This window comes from Leopardus geoffroyi, chromosome C3 (assembly GCF_018350155.1).
Source record: "Leopardus geoffroyi isolate Oge1 chromosome C3, O.geoffroyi_Oge1_pat1.0, whole genome shotgun sequence".
Taxonomy (NCBI): Eukaryota; Metazoa; Chordata; class Mammalia; order Carnivora; family Felidae; genus Leopardus; species Leopardus geoffroyi.
In genome coordinates this window covers 62,958,218-62,975,618 of record NC_059338.1, presented here as the reverse complement: position 1 = coordinate 62,975,618, position 17,401 = coordinate 62,958,218, and the positions used below count along the sequence as shown (strand labels likewise).

The window sequence follows — 17,401 nt, the reverse complement described above, 5'->3', positions numbered from 1 at the left end:
TGTAGCCAGCATGAAGTTCACACTACATTAATTTGCACTTGTCGATATGCTGCTTTGCAAGGTTTTTGTAGGCATGTTCAAATGTGTACCCCATCTCCTCAACTAGAATATAAACTCCCTCAGGGCAGGACCTGGGTCTTCCAGCTAGCACCCCCTCGGTGCCTCCTGCACCGGCCTGGGTAGGCCAAGCCCTCGCATGCGGCTGCTGCCTGAGTGAGGATCAGGGAGAGGGACGCGCTAAGCCTCCAGCGCTGGAAGAGGGTGTGAAGAACACTGGAGAGCAGCTCTGTCATCACCAGGACCGAGTGATTACATGTGCTAACGGCATGCCCAAGTGGCCCCTCTCCCAGTCAGCTTTCAGAGGCAGAAGTGAGACTGCAGGTGGTAGTTGGAAAGTCTCTCAAGTCTAGCTCTCCAGAAGCTATCCATTATCTCAGTATACTCCCCCAAAGCCTTCCGACGAGATCACATGGCATTACAGACACAAAGCAGAGAACAGAGCTGAGGAGGATTTCGCTTTAATCTGTAGGTGCTAAATTACAAGCAGAAAAGACAAATACCACTACTAGCCACTTGAACAGATCGGAGTGAAATATTCTGAGGATGCTCCCACAATCCAGTAGAAGACAGTGGACCTCGGAGGTCCATTTGCTGGGTTTTCAGCATATTGTTCTTATTGTGTGAAACTGGCAGTTTCAGGGAAGAAAGTTCCATTGCCTGTTGCTGCAATCTACTGCAATCATCTTACTGTCAGAAAGTTCTTATTTCAGGCTATTGTGATTTCCAGTTGCTGTGATTAAATAGCTTTCTTCTTATTCTTTCCATACTGAGGATCAAGGCGTTTAAACAGGTGTTAAGTTTCCTCCCTGAAAGAATCTGTCTAGTCCGTGAAGGTAGCGAAGATTTAGACTTCTCAAAACAAAAAGGTGTAATTCTTCAACTTTTCTTCATTGTCTTTATTTCTCTGCCCTTCAGTAGGACCTCCTTTTAGGACTTTGAAGGCTTCTTCTCATCTTTACACAAAGCCATACAGAACAGATGCACGTCTTGCAACAATTTAAATAAGTCAACTGTACTTCAGAAATAATTCCTCCATTGAAACAGTCCACCTATGACGTCAGTACTAAAGTGCTGAATCATACTGCTGTAGATAGGAGTTCAAATTCTTGTTTGGCCCAATTTTTCTAGCCAAAATTTTCTGATCTATTTCTTTTTTATATGTGTCCTACCCTAAAATATTTGTTTTCATTACCCCACTCAAGTAATTTTGAACTTCAATGCCTTCTGCTCAGTTGTAGCTACAACTCCAAAGTTATAACTTATGCAATACTGGTGGGAAAAAAAAAAAAAAAAAGTCTTATCTGAAAAAAACTGTACCAACCTAAAAGAAATTGTGCTGCAAAGCAACTTTTATATTTATATTCTCACCTAAGCCATTATTACACCATGTGCCACCACTAAGATGATGACACCATAAGCAGTCACACACTCATTTGGCAAGGCCATGAGATGACGAAGAGGCCACGGAAGAGGCCACGTGCTGCACTGAGAAATACTCTAAAACCATTAAGTTATCATCGAAGATTGAGGAGTCTTTGAACCCAAGCTCTACTGTTTAGTAAGGCATGAGAACCCGAAGACATACAGTTCTATTTCTATACCCAGGGCCGGGGCTGGCCGACTTGGTCCATAAGGGCTCAGAGAGTAAACGTTTCAGTCTCCGTGGGCTCGAGTGTCTCCGCCACAACTCAACTCTGTGTAGCAGGAAAGCAGCCGTCGACAATAGAGAACGAATGGATGTGGCCGTGTTCTAACACAACTATTTGTCAAAACAGATAGTCGGTCGATTCGGCCCATGAGCCGTCGGTTACGGGTACGGGGCCCGCGGGCGTGTTACACACTCCTCCATGTCTGCGTGTGTCAGTGGGAGTGCACGTACGTGCAGCAGCACACCACACCTCTGCCTGCCTCTTCCCACTGCCTTGGCACCATCACGGGCGTGTGATGGGTGCAGGCAGATGGGGCCCCGTGTTGATAAGCCTGCTGTTTAGCGCTCTGTGGTCGACCTCTCGAACTTCTTCATGACTATATATTGGCACTTGTGTTTTGTCAGGAAAGTCTGAGGAGGCAGTGGCACTGCTGCTCGGGTCCGCGGTCTTGTCCCTTCACTGCCTCACAGCAGCCCTGAGACGGTCCTCAGACACCTGTTCCCCTGCAGTTCCCTCGTCTGGCCCGAGCTGTGTTGTGATCCTGCCCTGTGTCTCGGGTGGACTCAGGTCATGGGGGTGGTGTGGGGGTGGGGTCGTGTACTGCTGTCATGCTCTGCCTCTGACAGGAGTCCAGATGTGAACCTGGAGAAGATGGGGTTGAGGGTGTGTGCCCTTGACATCACAGGGCAGGACACAGAGGTGGCTACATCCCTGCCTCCAACAACACCCAGTGGCCTCAATGTACAGCCTCTGCTTACCCTGACCCAGCTACCAGGTAGGTCTCCCCACTGCTCACCCCACCCCCCACCCTGGGGAGCCCTGTGCTGGAGGTCATCTGAAGTTAAACAGCAAATAGAAAACACCATAACTGGACGAGAGAGAGAGAGAGAGAGAGAGAGAGAGAGAGAGAGAGAGAGAGAGAAAGGGACGGGGGAGAGAGAAAGGCTATAAAAGAAAGGAAAATTTTTATATTTTAATACCTTTAAAACATCACTTTTCCCCCTGCATTTGAAATTACTGCATTTTCTATTTATACCATGCCCTGATCAAACCTTTTAGCTCTGAAGAATCACCTTCGGAGATTCATCTACCAGAATGGAAGGTGACAAAGAAACTTTCACTACTTCATCGGCCATAACCTTTGTAATGGGCTTCCAGTCACACTCCCGAATCTTAAATGTAAGACTGAATTAATTACAAAATTTGTCTTTCAGACTCTACAGGGCTCAGTTCAGGATATGACTATTGGGGTTGCGACATGGTAGCCATTTTCCTTCAGACAGTTGGCTCTAGGATTAATTCATATTTCTTTAGAATGACGCTGACGCACCTTATAAATTCAGAGCACAATCAAAATATATGTGTGAAATTTAATGAGACAACAACAGATAAAGAAAGTTGAAATTTTGCTGAGATCTCCCTTTATTTCCTGTTAAAGAAGATCAAACCATAACATTCTGACACACAAAAATGCTCCTGTCTGGTTCTAAAAAAAACAGCCATAAAACAGACATTGTTAAGATGGTCAGAGGAGTGTGAATATGGGCTTGGCATTATCAGATATTAAAGAATTATTGTTGGTATTGTCATGTGTGATGACGACCTGGTGGTTATGAAAAAAAACATCCTTCATAGATGCACACTGAGGGGTTCATGAGTGAAATAACATCATGTCTGAGATCTGCCTCAAATACTTCAGCAAAAGGAGCAAGGGGGAAGAAGACAGAATTCGGGAGAGAAGAGGAAGAAACAGACGACAAAGGCGACAAAAAAGACGAAGGAGGAAGAGAGGAAAAAAACCCACGAGATTGATGGAATAGAATTGGCAAAATGGTGAGCCTAGGTGATGGAGATGTGGGAGTTCATATTAACACTCTCTTTGTATGTTTTTAAATTCCAGTAATGGAGTGTGTGTGTGTGTGTGTGTGTGTGTGTATGTGTACCTGTTGCTTACAAAAAATTTGTAATAAAAATCAGGGTACAGATTTATCATTTTCCTCCAAACCAAATGTCTTTTTTTTTTTTTTTTTTTTTTTTTTTTTAGTTCAAGAAGCGTCCTCTCGGGCTGGCAGGGCCGCTCTATGCTGATGTGATACAAAGGAGTTGATGGGAAGGATAATCTGCCCATGGGTTCCTGACACAATATAAAGAAGAAAAGGAGAAAGTGGGAGGAAGAGATCGCTATTGTTAGTCCCCTAACCCTTCCTTCTAATTATGCCAGAGTCAAGGCTCGGGTCACAAAGAAAATGATTTTGGTGCTCAACCATTTGCCCTATTTTGTAGACATCAAAAAAGCTCTTGTTCTTACCACATTCCAATCTCACAGTTTCCCACCTACTTTAAAAATGTATCAAGAGTCCAGATTAACAAAAATATGAATAAAATGACTATATGACAAGGAACACTTTGTTTGTGAAGCTAGAGATGGCCTTCTTGTCATGCTCAATTGCGTGATGTGTAACACTCTAAAAGTTAAATACACTTTATATTATTATAAGTATTTCAGATAAATGCTCGACATGCCCAGCTTTTAAAGGTTGAATGTAAATTTCTCTCTTGAGTGCAGATGGTGGGCAAGCAAAGGAGCTCTTTGGTCTTGCGGACAGAAGGTCAGGTCATGGCTGAAAGACCAAAGAACAATTGCTGCTTTGCTCGTCCAGATCATCCTCGGAATGAGACACCACTCCTTTCTTTTCAGAAACTGTCTGTTTGATACAAAATAGTTACAAAGAGTACCTATAAGATTTCCTCACATTCTGTCCAAGAGAAAATGGTAACGAGCACATCACATCACAAGCATCTTGTAACCGTTCCAAGGTTTTTTTCCTAACCCTCTGACCTCCTGAGAAGGCACATCTTTATCTAAAAACACTGGAAATCATTATGAAAACTGCTAATGTTTCACTATGTAGCAGGAAATGGTTTACAAATGGAAACGGCTCCTTTTAAAATCCTGCAACCTTAGCCTCCACATCATTGCTGGTTAATTGCCAAGAGCTATAAGCTCTGAAAGACAAATACTACAAACACTTCTACACCGTTATTCATTTACAAGTGATATGCTAATCTTATTATTCCTATAGTGTTTTTTTTCTCTCTGGAACATTATCCTGTAATTTTAAGTAACTCAGACACTCTTCCTATTTGTTTTTCCAGTTAGTCCAAGATGTTATAATGGGCAGATGCTATAAAATACTATTACAAAAGTATATAATAATGCTAGTGAGCAAACCAAGATGATACCTTTAAAAAAAAAGGTCATAATACATCAGGAAAGGAAAGGAAAGGAAAGGAAAGGAAAGGAAAGTTCCGTTTGGTGTGGTAGTCTTAGTCCTTCAATCGAGGACAGAGAGGATTTTCAATTCTACTATCAGGCACGCCCCCAACTGGATGCCATGAAATAGTTTCATTATCCGTACATGTTAGTAATGAAAATTCTGAAAATTAAAGTCTGAATATAGCGGCACAAAAGCAGAATCTGATTTTGGTTGTTCAGATGTTAACTTAATGCCAGAGATTTCAGCTATGCCTTGAAAAACTTTTTGTACTAAATTTCATTATCACTTTCATTTTTAATACTTTTCCCAACTGTCTCTGTGTCATCTGCATAGAAAGAAAGTTGACGGGGTTGAAAGGGAAAATATGCTGGAAAGTATAATAAAATGCCTTGAACTAGAAATATGTTTTGAAAAAATTTACCAAGAGCTACCTACTTTTAAATTGTGGTGTTTTTTTAAAAAAATATTGACACTGAGAACTCATTTTAATGGAATAGATTTATCAATCTGCTTTTGCTGAATATAAAGAATGAGAGCCTCCAATGTTCTGTACTGTAACATAAAAATAGAAAATCCAAAGTGAGTCTATTAGAATTGCCTCTCTAAAAACTTTATCCATGTCGACAATTAAAATTGGAGTATCTACACGATCTCAACAAAGATATAACATAAAACATCTGTTCAGCTGAGATTGAAGTAAGCAGCATTTTCCCCTAACATTTCTAATTTCCCTGTATTTAGGCAAACGTATTCATGGTTATCTTAGTTAAAACTGGTTTCACTCTGCCAACAATCAATTTGATTGACATATTTACATATCAACTCATCTCATCTTACAAATTTTAAACTTTTTCACTTAAAATTGGATTCAAGTTGGCATCTTTCAAGAACTTTATGTACGTATATTTTAGGTTCAAACTGTGCATTAGAACATTTTTTTTTTTTTACTTTTGTAAGTAATAGATACACATATCCAAATGTATTATTTATGACCTGTCAGATTGGGATTTTATATGCATGCGGCTGTATTCTCACCATTTCATGTGAAAGGTGATAATTTTAGGCAACTAGAAATGAAATTCTTTTAATAGTATAAACTGGATTGTTCCATTAGTTAGAAGCAATATAATAGAAATAAATAACTTACGTCTTTAATTAGGTCTTTAATTGCTGCAGTTACCCTTGTCATCTCTTACCTGATCTTTCATTTCAAGATCCCTTTTAGTTTTTGCTCTGTACTCTCTGTGCTCCTTCTCTGCCTCATCCTTCTCCATTTTGGTTTTATTCAACTGATAGCGCATTTCCCCACACACCTGTTAGATTGTAAAAACTACATCAATAGCTGCTGGAATCTACCAGGCAATGCCTGCAATTAGATCTTTTGGTGCCCCCTAGAGGTCATATAAATAAAATACAATAGAACTCTTCTAAGAATGGCATTTTCTGTATAGAATATTCAATGTATTCTGTTAAGATGCGAAGGCAGTATCAGGTACCACTGAGTTTAACAACTTCAGATTACAGATAAAGAAATGTATTGAGAAACTTAAGTAATGTGCCCAAGATTTTTTTGTGGGAAAAATCGTTTCAATTGCATGCTATTATCCAAAATGCATTATCACCTCAATCTTAACTAGGTGAAATCATTAACTAAAATATTAAGCTATATCAATACTCATTCAAATTATTACAGTTAAACAGACATTCTATAAAATAAAGGTTTCCCTTAAAGATTTGATAAATTAGGCTTTTATTCAAGAAATTTATAAAGGAATTTTTCTCTCTGCTAATAGGCTATATGATCGGTATTTACATGTACAGTGGTCCCTAGTATTCACCACAATCTCTTAGATAACATCAATCTTATGCACAGTGCTATGCACTTAAATTAAGAAACACTGTCTCGTAAGAGTCATAGACTGGAACCATGCACACTCTGCATTTATAACTGTAGCATTCAACATAAAAGGAAAATATACATTTAAGTGAAATGATTTTAACATATCATTAAATAATGAACACACACAGCATCCCAAAAGTGTTGTGTATCATCCCTTACACAATTTTTTTGTATAAATTTTTTTTTATACAAGGGCTCTACACACAGGTAAATATATTTGGTAAATGCAATTCAGCAGATAAATCTAAAGAAATTATGAGCCTTTGAGATAACTGAGAACCTGTAAGAGATTAACACACACGTCTGTTAATTCAGTCTCTGATTTACAAATACAAGTTTTTAAAAATTATGTATCATCCAATGGTTATAGGTGCTTGAAACCTTTCAATTTTGGTATTCATCCAAAAATACAATCAGAACTTTAGAAATTAGTTTTATCATTACTGAGGTATTAGAATCTTATAAAACCTCCATCTATCTCCTATGCTCAAACAAACAAACAAAAAAACACTTTTAAAAATAAACCAATCTGACAGAGGAAAAAGTCAGTAAGTTTCTCCCCAGTGGCCCTCAAAATACTAGGAAAAGAATACAATTACTAAAAATTCTACTTGAAGTTCAAATTCAAATGCCTTGAATGTGTCAGAGCTGACCCCTCCCATTTCAAAAACACTAGTAATTTATAAAAAGTTATTAATTTTAAAGCTAAATAAAGTTTAAAATGAAGAATGACAGAAAAAAATTAGAGGGGCCCTAATTCCCTTTCCTTCTTGGTTCTTCTCTATTCCAACCTATTCGATGTATATACATGAATGAAATGAAAAAAACCAAATTGACGCCAGGAAATAATAATTACACAGCCATGGTGTTTCAAACCTAATACCAACATATAATTATTGTGTAATAATAAATGCCTAGGCATTAAGTTTTATTTAAAATTATTTTATCCCTTAATTTTATTTTTAAAGTTCCCTTGCCTTACTGCTTCCACGTTAGCATCTGCTAAGTTTATCCATGACACTTGAATTTCATCTAAAATAAACTAACGAATTAAACTGAAGTAGAATGATTTCATCTCAGGGTTGGAGCCACCTCAAGGCACCCTTCTGATGCTGGAGTGTTTTTCTGGACAGTTCTAAAGATAGAAGAGGCATCTCGACTGTACATGTTTCAACAGAAAGTTCTCTCCCTACAATGGACTGAACACTCACCACAGCTTTCTCCCTAAATCTGGATTAACCACTGTCACCCCTCTATCCCAGCTCCCTTACATTTACCCTTAGCCTCCACACAAACACGCTGATGATATTGGCAAATATGACAGCTTTAAACCTCTATATTGGCTAACTTGAGTTTTAGAAAGCAAATGGAGAATTAAAGAAATTCAGGGGAAAAAAAGAAAAAAATGGGCTTTGTTTCTTCTATATATTAAAGTCAATTGCAATTACTAAATTATAAAGCAACATTGGCATTACAAATGTGTCAACATTTAGGAAAATATGTTGATAGCTAAAATGCGATATGAAAAGGGTATACATTGCAAACAAAATTATCCGTGTACATTCTGGTAAAAAATATATCCATTTAATTTATTACATCATGCGTGCTCACACGTAGTTTCTTAGTTTTAAGGCAACTGCTTACTGATATCTACGTGGACTTCTCGTGTTTCATAAATATGTACCTTACAGTGGCCAGTTGAGACTATTAAACATTTTAGTTCTTGGTTCACAAGTTTGTGATGCCCGAAGTGCAGACACTGTGATGTTTTGAAGTATAAATTTAAGGACCAATAAAATAAGACACTTAGTGTGAGAACCTTGATATTGAAGACCAGGTATGAAAAGGAATGGGAGGTAGAAAATTTTTTATTTTAAGCACACTCTTGGTGTTGTGTGTGTGTGTGTGTATATATATATATATATATATATATATATATATATATATATGTATATGTATGTCTTTTACTATTTTTGTGGGGACCAAACCAATGCTATCTCTGGCAAACATTTTTCCTAACTGTCTAATTTAGAGATGCTGGGATTATCACACATTCAATGACTAAAGTAGTGACACTTGCTTAATGACAAGTCTGTCTCAGCCACTTTGAGTTCTTCAAGGACATTATTTGTGTCTAATTCATCTTTGTATCTTCAGTACTCATCAAAGGGCCTGCCAGTAATAAGTAAATGTTTGCTTAATGACCATTAGGTGGACCTTTACTGTCTGAAATAACAAAACCTTTCTATTCCGTGCTTCTTTCTGAGTTTTGTGCATTAGAAAAAATTATAAACTAGAATCTCACTTTGTACCTTTGTGACATCCATTTCCTTGGAAGCAAGCTGGTTTTGAATTTCCTCTAGTTGATTAATAGCTGAAATCTTCTCTCTTGTAACCTTTTCAACCTGGACCTCCAGTTGGGCAATATTTTGAGACAGGGACAATATCTATAGGAGGAAATAAAAGTCCTAAATGATAATGGCATTTGACAAAATAAATATTGAGAACACTGATGACCCAGCCATAAGAAAGAATGAGATCTTGCCACGCGCAACAACGTGAATGGACCTAGAGATGGTAAGTCAGAGAAAGACAAATACCGTATGATCTCACTCACTTGTAGAACTTAAGAAACAAAAGAAAGGGGAAAAAGAGACAAAAAAACCCACAGACTCCTTAATACAGAGAACAAACAGGTGGTTACCAGAGAGGAGGTAGATGGGGGGGGAGGGGTGATGGGTGAAACAGGTGAAGGGGATTAAGAGTGCACTTATCTTGATGAGCACAGAGCAATGTATAGAACTGCTGAATCATTGTATGGTACACCTCAGACTAATAAGACACTATGTAAAAAAAAAAAAAAAATCTTGAATTAATAGTCTTCACGTGGCCACTGGGTTCACTCTTAGATCATTTCTCTGTGGATCGGGTATGTCCATTTTTCCACCTCCTCCACTCACCCGTCCCCCATGACTCAAATATGTACTTCCTTCCCATTTATTCCTGGGTCTCTACCCTCATTTGGGGAAATACATAACAAGATGATAAAATCAAAGTTTGGGTTGAAATTTTAAGGTGAAAAGTTGTGGAAGAGGCTGATACAAATAAATTTCAGGGGCGATGTCAAGCCATCAGAGAAGTCTTGAACTCTTCTCTCACATGGAAGGATAAAAGGACTGGTCGGGAGAGCTGGAGAGGCAGATCTCTTTAGAGAGAGCAACTGAGATTCAATGGATCCTACTCTCCTTCCCCCCAACACCAACAGAGGAGGCTCTATGAACTTCACTTTGCTACACAAAACCACCAGCGCTCCTGTTATTTCCCCTCTCAGCCATTATCCCCTCTCCTCCAGGAAGTTTCTTTGACCCCCTTGTTCCCAGCACAGAATAGGAGCCCTTGATGCACTCAGGGTTGCTATTCAGCTATTGTGTCCTGGGGGGGCCATGTCTGCTGTTTGCAGCTGACATCCACTCTCACGGATTTGCTGCTCTTGCAGTACTGTGGTTTCATATCTCGACTCTCACTCCGGTGTATGGCTCCCACAACAGCTTCTATATATCTCCATCACACCGCAAGGTCTGCACTCTTCCAACGATGTACTTATCTCACTGTGTTTAGTTGTCTGTTTCCACGTTAGACTGCAAGTCGCTCAAGGGCGTATTCCTCACCAAATGTTTGAGGAATGGATCACTGGAACAAACAGCTCTTCTGAGGAGCACTCCACTCTACGGATCTCAGGCTCTTAGTTTTTCTTCTCAGGGTAAGAAATGCTTTCTAGGTCTTAGATTTAACCCATTTTACAGTTATTTTTGTTTGCAGTTACACTTTACTCTGCTCCAGTAAGTCAAAATTTCCTAGACTCTTAATTTCTTATTTGTATTAGCAGCTTTGACATGAAGAAGAAACGCTACCTTCCTCGAGAGTGAAACACGCAGAGATATCTATCAGTTTTTAATCTGGTAAACAAGAACCCATAACAAAATTGAAATAACATTTTAAATCTACCGTTGCACACTGATATGGGTGTGAATTCAGTTTTCACAATTGAAATCAATAACTCGGATTTTGTGACACAGATCAAGATTGCCTTTGAATTACATGACGAACTAAAGTTGACACATATGAAATAATGAGCCCTGGTAGCTATTTTCTAATTAAATGGTAGATACATTCATTAACTTCTCTGGCGATTGTGGGGAATTGTGTATTTGACTTATGGTTTGTTTACATGTCCTTCTTATGGTCGAAAGATTGGCTAAAAGTCCAATTTGCACATAAAGCTACTTTTACTAATACCCAGCTACAAATGATTCTAATTCACATTATAATCTGAACTTGAAATTGAAATTCAAAAGAAGTTAAATGCAGCAAATAACAAGATTAATTTATATCCTTAATTTGAAAATTCAGGTTCATGAGTATCCATATTATGAATGTAATTCTAGCTTCTCTGGAACCATACCACAGCAGCAAACTTTAATTACCAGCTACTAAAAATCATATTTGTGTGAAGATGTATCTTGTGGTAAACATACTAACATTGGTGGTTTTTGCAGTAAATATGCAGACATTTACCTGCTAACTGTAAATTCTGAGTCAGTTTCTATAATAAGCGTGTAACAAATCACATTCCTTCCATCTGACTCCCTCCCTCTGCCACCCATCACTTCTTCCCTGTGCCCACTACCTGTCTGCTCCCTCCTGTCACCCACTTCCTGAGGCCTCCGCTCCTGTTGTCACACCTCCTTTTTCCCCACGCCCACCATCTGGAAGTCAACATTACACCGCAGGAGCGTCTCCATCCACATCTGTTGCGGAGACACAAGTAACACGGACAGCTGCAACACTGCTGGATGTCCGGGGCGTTGACATCAGGCAAGTCCTTTAAACTTTGACAGGGGCAAGCAAGAGACAAGGACACCCAGGCTGGGACAGCTTGATGGAAATCTCTATACAAAGGTGGTCCCTAGTGCACTGAACACGGTAGAAAGTGGTACTCACTATACAACGGGTGCAAGAGTTAAGAATTCTAGTGATGGACTATTATCAAGGGAACCAACTGAAAAAAATGGGTAGACCATAGGGGGCGCTCAATAAATATGATCAATGGCCCACTGAACTAACAAACCTAGGGGCTCAGTGCAGCCAAGGACCGTAACAGAAGACAGCAAACAAACTCACAGCAAGTCCTGCTCATGGGGGAATGATTCGAAATCTGTCTAGGTAGAAGACATCTGCTTTCCAAGAGCTTCCCACACACACGAAATTTAATGAGAATGAGTAAGAAGAAAGAAAAGAAAAAAAGAACAAAAAGAGAGAAGCAAAGCCTAAAAGTCTTGCAAGCCTTCCTTACTGCTAGGAAATGGGAGGCGGCGAGGGGGGGCTCTTTAGCACAAACTACAGAGCTCTCCCAGCGTTAGGATGAACTGTTCTGTCTCCCGTCTCGGATACACTTCCTGTGCTAGGCAGTGGGATACACGTTCTCTCTTTTAATCCCCTTGGAGAAGGAATTATATGGGATTAATTTTTCAGTTGAAAAAAAACCAGGAGATTCTGAAAATTCAGAAATTTGCCTACGTGCATTCAAGCTAATGAATAAAAAGGAGAGCCAGGCTTTATATTCAAATCTGCCTGCTTTGCTAATACGCAGGTGCAAGAATTCCATCCTCTCAGCCTACTCCTCTTTCTGTGCAGTAAGAATGATACTAGCCTCAAGCTGAAAGCCATTAAATGTCCGCTCTAAGCGAGGTATATTAGGTACTTCCGAAACATTCTTATTTAAGCCCATCAGTTCCCTGAGTAGATCAACTCCATTATTTACTCCTCTGAAATCTGGCGAGGTTAAAAGAATTGTTCAAGGTCACACAAAGGTCAAACTGGATTCAACTCTGAATCCTTTGACTCCAAAGCCACTTTCTGCCATTTCCTGGTGACAGCACTTGCCAGAATGTGAGAAGCACTTTCAGCTCTTCAGTCAGACACTTTACTTAGGGCCGGACCTCGAGATGAAATGCCAGCCAAGGCTCACTGAGGGCAAGACACATGACTGGGTCTCAGCCATACATTGTACTTTTGTTGCCACTTTTGCTCCTGGAATAATTATTAGTGTTAAGAAAGAGGCTGTGTTATACAAGAGCACCTGGAATGCTGCCTGGCACTCTCGGCCTTCCTTTGTCCTTCCTTATCAGGAATTCTCACCACCATATTTTTTTCAAGTGGAACCGCTCAGCAGGGCTAAAGGTTTCCACTGAACAGCCCCAAAATTAGGAGTCTCCCAGGCATGAATAATAGCTGGTCTTTGCTATTGGTCCTGTTCTTTGTCACATGCACAACACTCACTTCACAAAGTCCCCTCCCTCCACGCCTTATCCTTGTTGGTTCCAGCCAGCATCCCTTCCCTCATGCTCTGTATTTCCGAATCCTACTTACAGGTCCATATGCCACCTTCCTCCCCAGATCTTCCATGAGCTCAGGCAGACACAGACCGTTCTGATCCTCTGAATTCACAACCTCTTAGTCACATGATTCCAATGGCACAGGGCCTCTCTTCTTCCCCTGTGTTACACTCATTCATTCAACAAATTCACATGGAGCACATTTTATGTGAGTGGGGTGTGCCAAGCAATGACGATGTGAAGCGACCACACATTCAGGGGACTCGTGGTAAACTGGGGGAGACAAACAATTCAACAAGAATTTGCAATTAACGGAGTCACAGGAGACCATAGGAGAGACTCCGAATTCATCTCTGAAAGTAGGTGGTCTCAAGAAGAACTCTGAAGGATCAGTTAGGAAGGACACAGAGCAGAAGATTCCTCTAAGCAAGGGGCAAAGCACATGGAAACACCTGAAAGAAAAATAGTAGAGCAGGATGGTGGTGATGCAAGGAAAAAGGTGAAGGGAGATGAGGCTGGGAAACCAAAGACAGCCAGAGAAATGCAGAATCTGTGTGCGATGCTAAAGGATCCAAAATCTTATCCAAGGAGAGGCAGGGAGACAGGAAAGGATGTCAAAGCAAGAGACTGACATATTGCCTGGTTCGTTTTAGAAAGACCATCCTGGCTGTGGCTTCGGGGTGACACGGGAAGCAAGGAGAGTGCTCAGGGCTGTAGAAGTCATCCAGGGGTGACGATATGCATGGCAGGGAGACAGGGCAATGGGAAACTCCTAGGTGTCTGAATCTCTAGAATTTGGTGACTTCGTGATGAGTAGGGTAAGGGAGAGGATGGAGACAAAAATGCCAGCGAGATTGCAGAGTTGGGCAATCTCCCGTAGGAGAGGGAGCGTGGCAAGAGAAGCTGGTTTAGGAGATCACTAGAGAGCTGAGGATCTAGGAATCGATGTCACATACATGAAACCGGGAGCCACTCTAATGCCAAAGACATCAGAATATAATACTCTCTGCTAAACTCTAGAACTTTCCATCAAGTTGCTTTCTGGATGCGTTTCCTTCATTGTCTCAAAGGCACTTTAAACTCTGAGCAAACTGAAAGGCACACATTATCATCCTCCCAAATCAAGAAATCCAGAGAAATCAAGGAAAGAGAACCTTTCATTTATTTATTTTCTAAAAGTAAGCTTCATGCCCAGCACAGAGCTCAACTTGGGGCTTGAACTCACCACTCTGAGATCAAGACTTGAGCTGAGATCAGTAGTCAGAGGCTTAACCAACTGGGCCACCCAGGTGCCCCGGAAAGAGAATCTTTTAAAGAGAATAAGAACTGGGGCACCTGGGTGGCTCAGTCGGTTGTGCGTCCAACTTCAGCTCAGGTCATGATGTCACAGTTCATGAGTTCGAGCCCTGCATCGGGCTCTGTGCTGATGGCTCAGAGCCTGGAGCCTGCTTCAGTTTCTGTGTCTCCCTCTCTCTCTGCCCTTCCCCTGCTTGTGGTCTCTCTCTCTCTCTCTCTCTCTCTCTCAAAAATAAACAAACATTAAAAAAAAATTTTTTAAATAAAAAAAATCAAGAGAATAAGAACTAACAAATATTCGCTAAAAATAGCACAAGGAGGACATAGCAATGGTAATTCCACTGGCTGTGGGCACAGAAGCTGAAATGCAGGGGCTGAAGAGGTAATCAGAGGAGAGAGCATAAAGACAGCATGTACAGACAGACCTCTCAAGAAACTGGACCATAAAGGGCAAGAGTAAGGAGGCACATGGAATTAGAGAGGTGGTTTCCAACCTGGGATACACACTGAGTCACCTGGATCCAGTCTCCTGAATCCTACCCACGGTTATTTTCACATATTGGTTTGGGACGCAGACTGGACAATGAGATTTTGGAACTTCTGTGGCTCCAAGATTGAGAACCATTGGATTAGAAGAAAGATTGTTTCTTTCAATGGGTGAGAGAAACTCGAGGGGACTTTCCTGAGAAGGAGGAAGCTCCTGAGGTAGAGGGAGAGAAAGGGACCGAGAGCAAGGGGAAAGAATGAGCGCAAGGCCTCTCCCATTCTGACAATGTTGTGTTGGGATGCTGGTGAAATCGTGCTTGAAGGCACAAGTGAGGGGAAGATAAATATTGAAGTGGTTACCACTCACTGGCTTCAGTTTTCTTTGTTAGGTAAGTAAGACTCTGCTGAGAATGAGGGGAGTGTGGTATAGTAGAGAATTTGAGGAGAATAAAAGTGATTTACAAGAGTCTTTGGGGGTGCCTAGGTGGCTCAGTCGGTTGAGCGTCTGACTTCGGCTCAGGTCATGATCTCGCAATCTGTGAGTTCGAGCCCCGTATCGGGCTCTGTGCTGACACCTTGGAACCTGGAGCCTGCTTCAGATTCTGTGCCTCCCTCCCTCTCTCTCTCTCTCTCTCTCTCTGCCCCTGCCCCCCCCCCAAATAAATAAACAAAAAAAAAAAATAGTCTTTGAAAATGGGCCCAAGATACCATCATTTCCACCGGGACTACGATAATTACCTCCCACCTGATCTCCAGGCATTTATTCCAAGTCTTCTTCCAATTTACCAACAGATGGAAGTTCTCAAATAGAAATGGCAGCATGACGCTGCCCAATTTCAAGGTGTTCAATGGTTTTCCACTTGGTTTGGGATAAAACCTAAAATCTTTCACATGGATTTTAAGGTCATTCCTGCTTTGGTCCCTGCATACTGCTCCAAACTCATGTCCCACTACTGTCCCCACGTCCTATGCCCCAGTCACCTGGGCCTCCTCTAAATTCCTAAAAAGTATGATGCTTGCTAGCTTCAGAGTCTGGGGAGTGCTGTTTCCCTGGGTCTGAAACTCTTCCCCTCGACCCTTCACCTGACTACTACTCATCGCTGTCGAGTCTCATTTTGAAAATCTCTTTCTTAGGAAAGTCTTCCATGGCTGCCTAGACTAGGTCAGATTTTCTCACGGTACCCTATACTGTACTTTTTTGCCTTTATCACAGTGGTAATGAAAAACTCATTTATGGAAGTGTGTGTTTAGTGTCTTCCTCTTCCCTCCTCTGTAAGCAGCACTGCACTGGTCCTGGGACACCCATACCCCCAAGCCCTCCAGTTACTATCTGTTGCCCCATGCTGAGTGAATGGGAGAGAGGAGGGCATGGCAGGACTGCTGGAAAGCAGCAAGAGTACCGTGGACACTCAGGCCATGATACACCTTGGTGCCATCCGCAAGGCTCAGATCGCCAATTCTGGCCGGAGAAGGTAAAGTTTGATTGACACATAGTGGGCTTTCCATAGGCACACTTTTGCTTTTTTAAAGGATAAGACAAGGGAGTTTACAGTAAATGCCTCAGGCACCCGTAAGACTTCAAATTCACTGGACAGAGTTGGTGATTTTTCTCTTTACGCATCCTCAGGATTGCATTGCCTTGCACACAGCAGATACTCAGGAGAGACATGTGCTGAATAAGGTCATTATCACACACTAGAATATTATAGCACAGCATTCAGGGTACAAGCTGTGAGTTGCTGTAAACACAACAACAACATGTAACTGCTGTTTTGGTCATTTCATGGACCACATCTTGCTCAATTTTACTCTGTTATAGCAACTTGAAAGCTAGGTTTCACTTATCTCTGTATTCCAGTTCGTTTTTTTTTTTTTTTTTTTAAGTTTATTTATGTATTTTGAGAGAGAGAGTGAGTGAACAGGAGAGGGGCAGAAAAGAGGGAGAGAGAGGATACCAGGCAGGCTCCACGTTGTCAGTGCAGAGCCGGACGTGGGGCTCGACCTCACAAACCATGAGATCATGACCTGTGCCAAAATCAGGAGTCAGACCCTTAACCAGGTGCCCCTCTCTCTTCCAGTTTCTTACTGTTTCCGAAACACTGCCCATTTCAGGCCAGCTGTTCTTTTGGCCCTTCACTTCTCCCTTCTATTCATCCATCCGGTTATGTTCATTATTCATCAGGTACCTGCTTTGTACCGTGTACATAATCACTTTTCCTTGGCCACTTGGTTTCTTACGTGTTTTATCTTCTGCAAGTCTAATTTGAGAGTGGGGGATAAAGTGGGGGAGTCACTGCTCCTTGACTTCACCCAGGTTGAAATAAAATCTGGGTATAT

The 17,401-nt window shown here is 41.1% G+C and overlaps 1 protein-coding gene across 18 annotated transcripts in view; it reads right to left on the bottom strand.

Moving 5' to 3' along the window:
• SDCCAG8 (SHH signaling and ciliogenesis regulator SDCCAG8) overlaps positions 1 to 17,401 on the bottom strand; it is a 246,791-nt gene that overhangs the window by 155,128 nt on the left and 74,262 nt on the right. For 16 of the 18 annotated variants that reach the window (XR_006705982.1, XR_006705983.1, XM_045453149.1 and 13 more), the window contains 2 exons: positions 9,200 to 9,334; positions 6,184 to 6,300 (listed from right to left, as the gene is read on the bottom strand). Coding sequence is in view for 16 of the 18 variants with exons in the window: in XM_045453149.1 (XP_045309105.1) it covers positions 6,184 to 6,300; positions 9,200 to 9,334 (252 nt within the window). In the remaining 2 variants the exon portion in view is untranslated. Of the gene's footprint in view, positions 1 to 2,358; positions 3,844 to 6,183; positions 6,301 to 9,199; positions 9,335 to 17,401 lie in introns of those variants that run through there. The other 2 variants (XM_045453165.1, XM_045453151.1) reach the window with 2 other exon arrangements.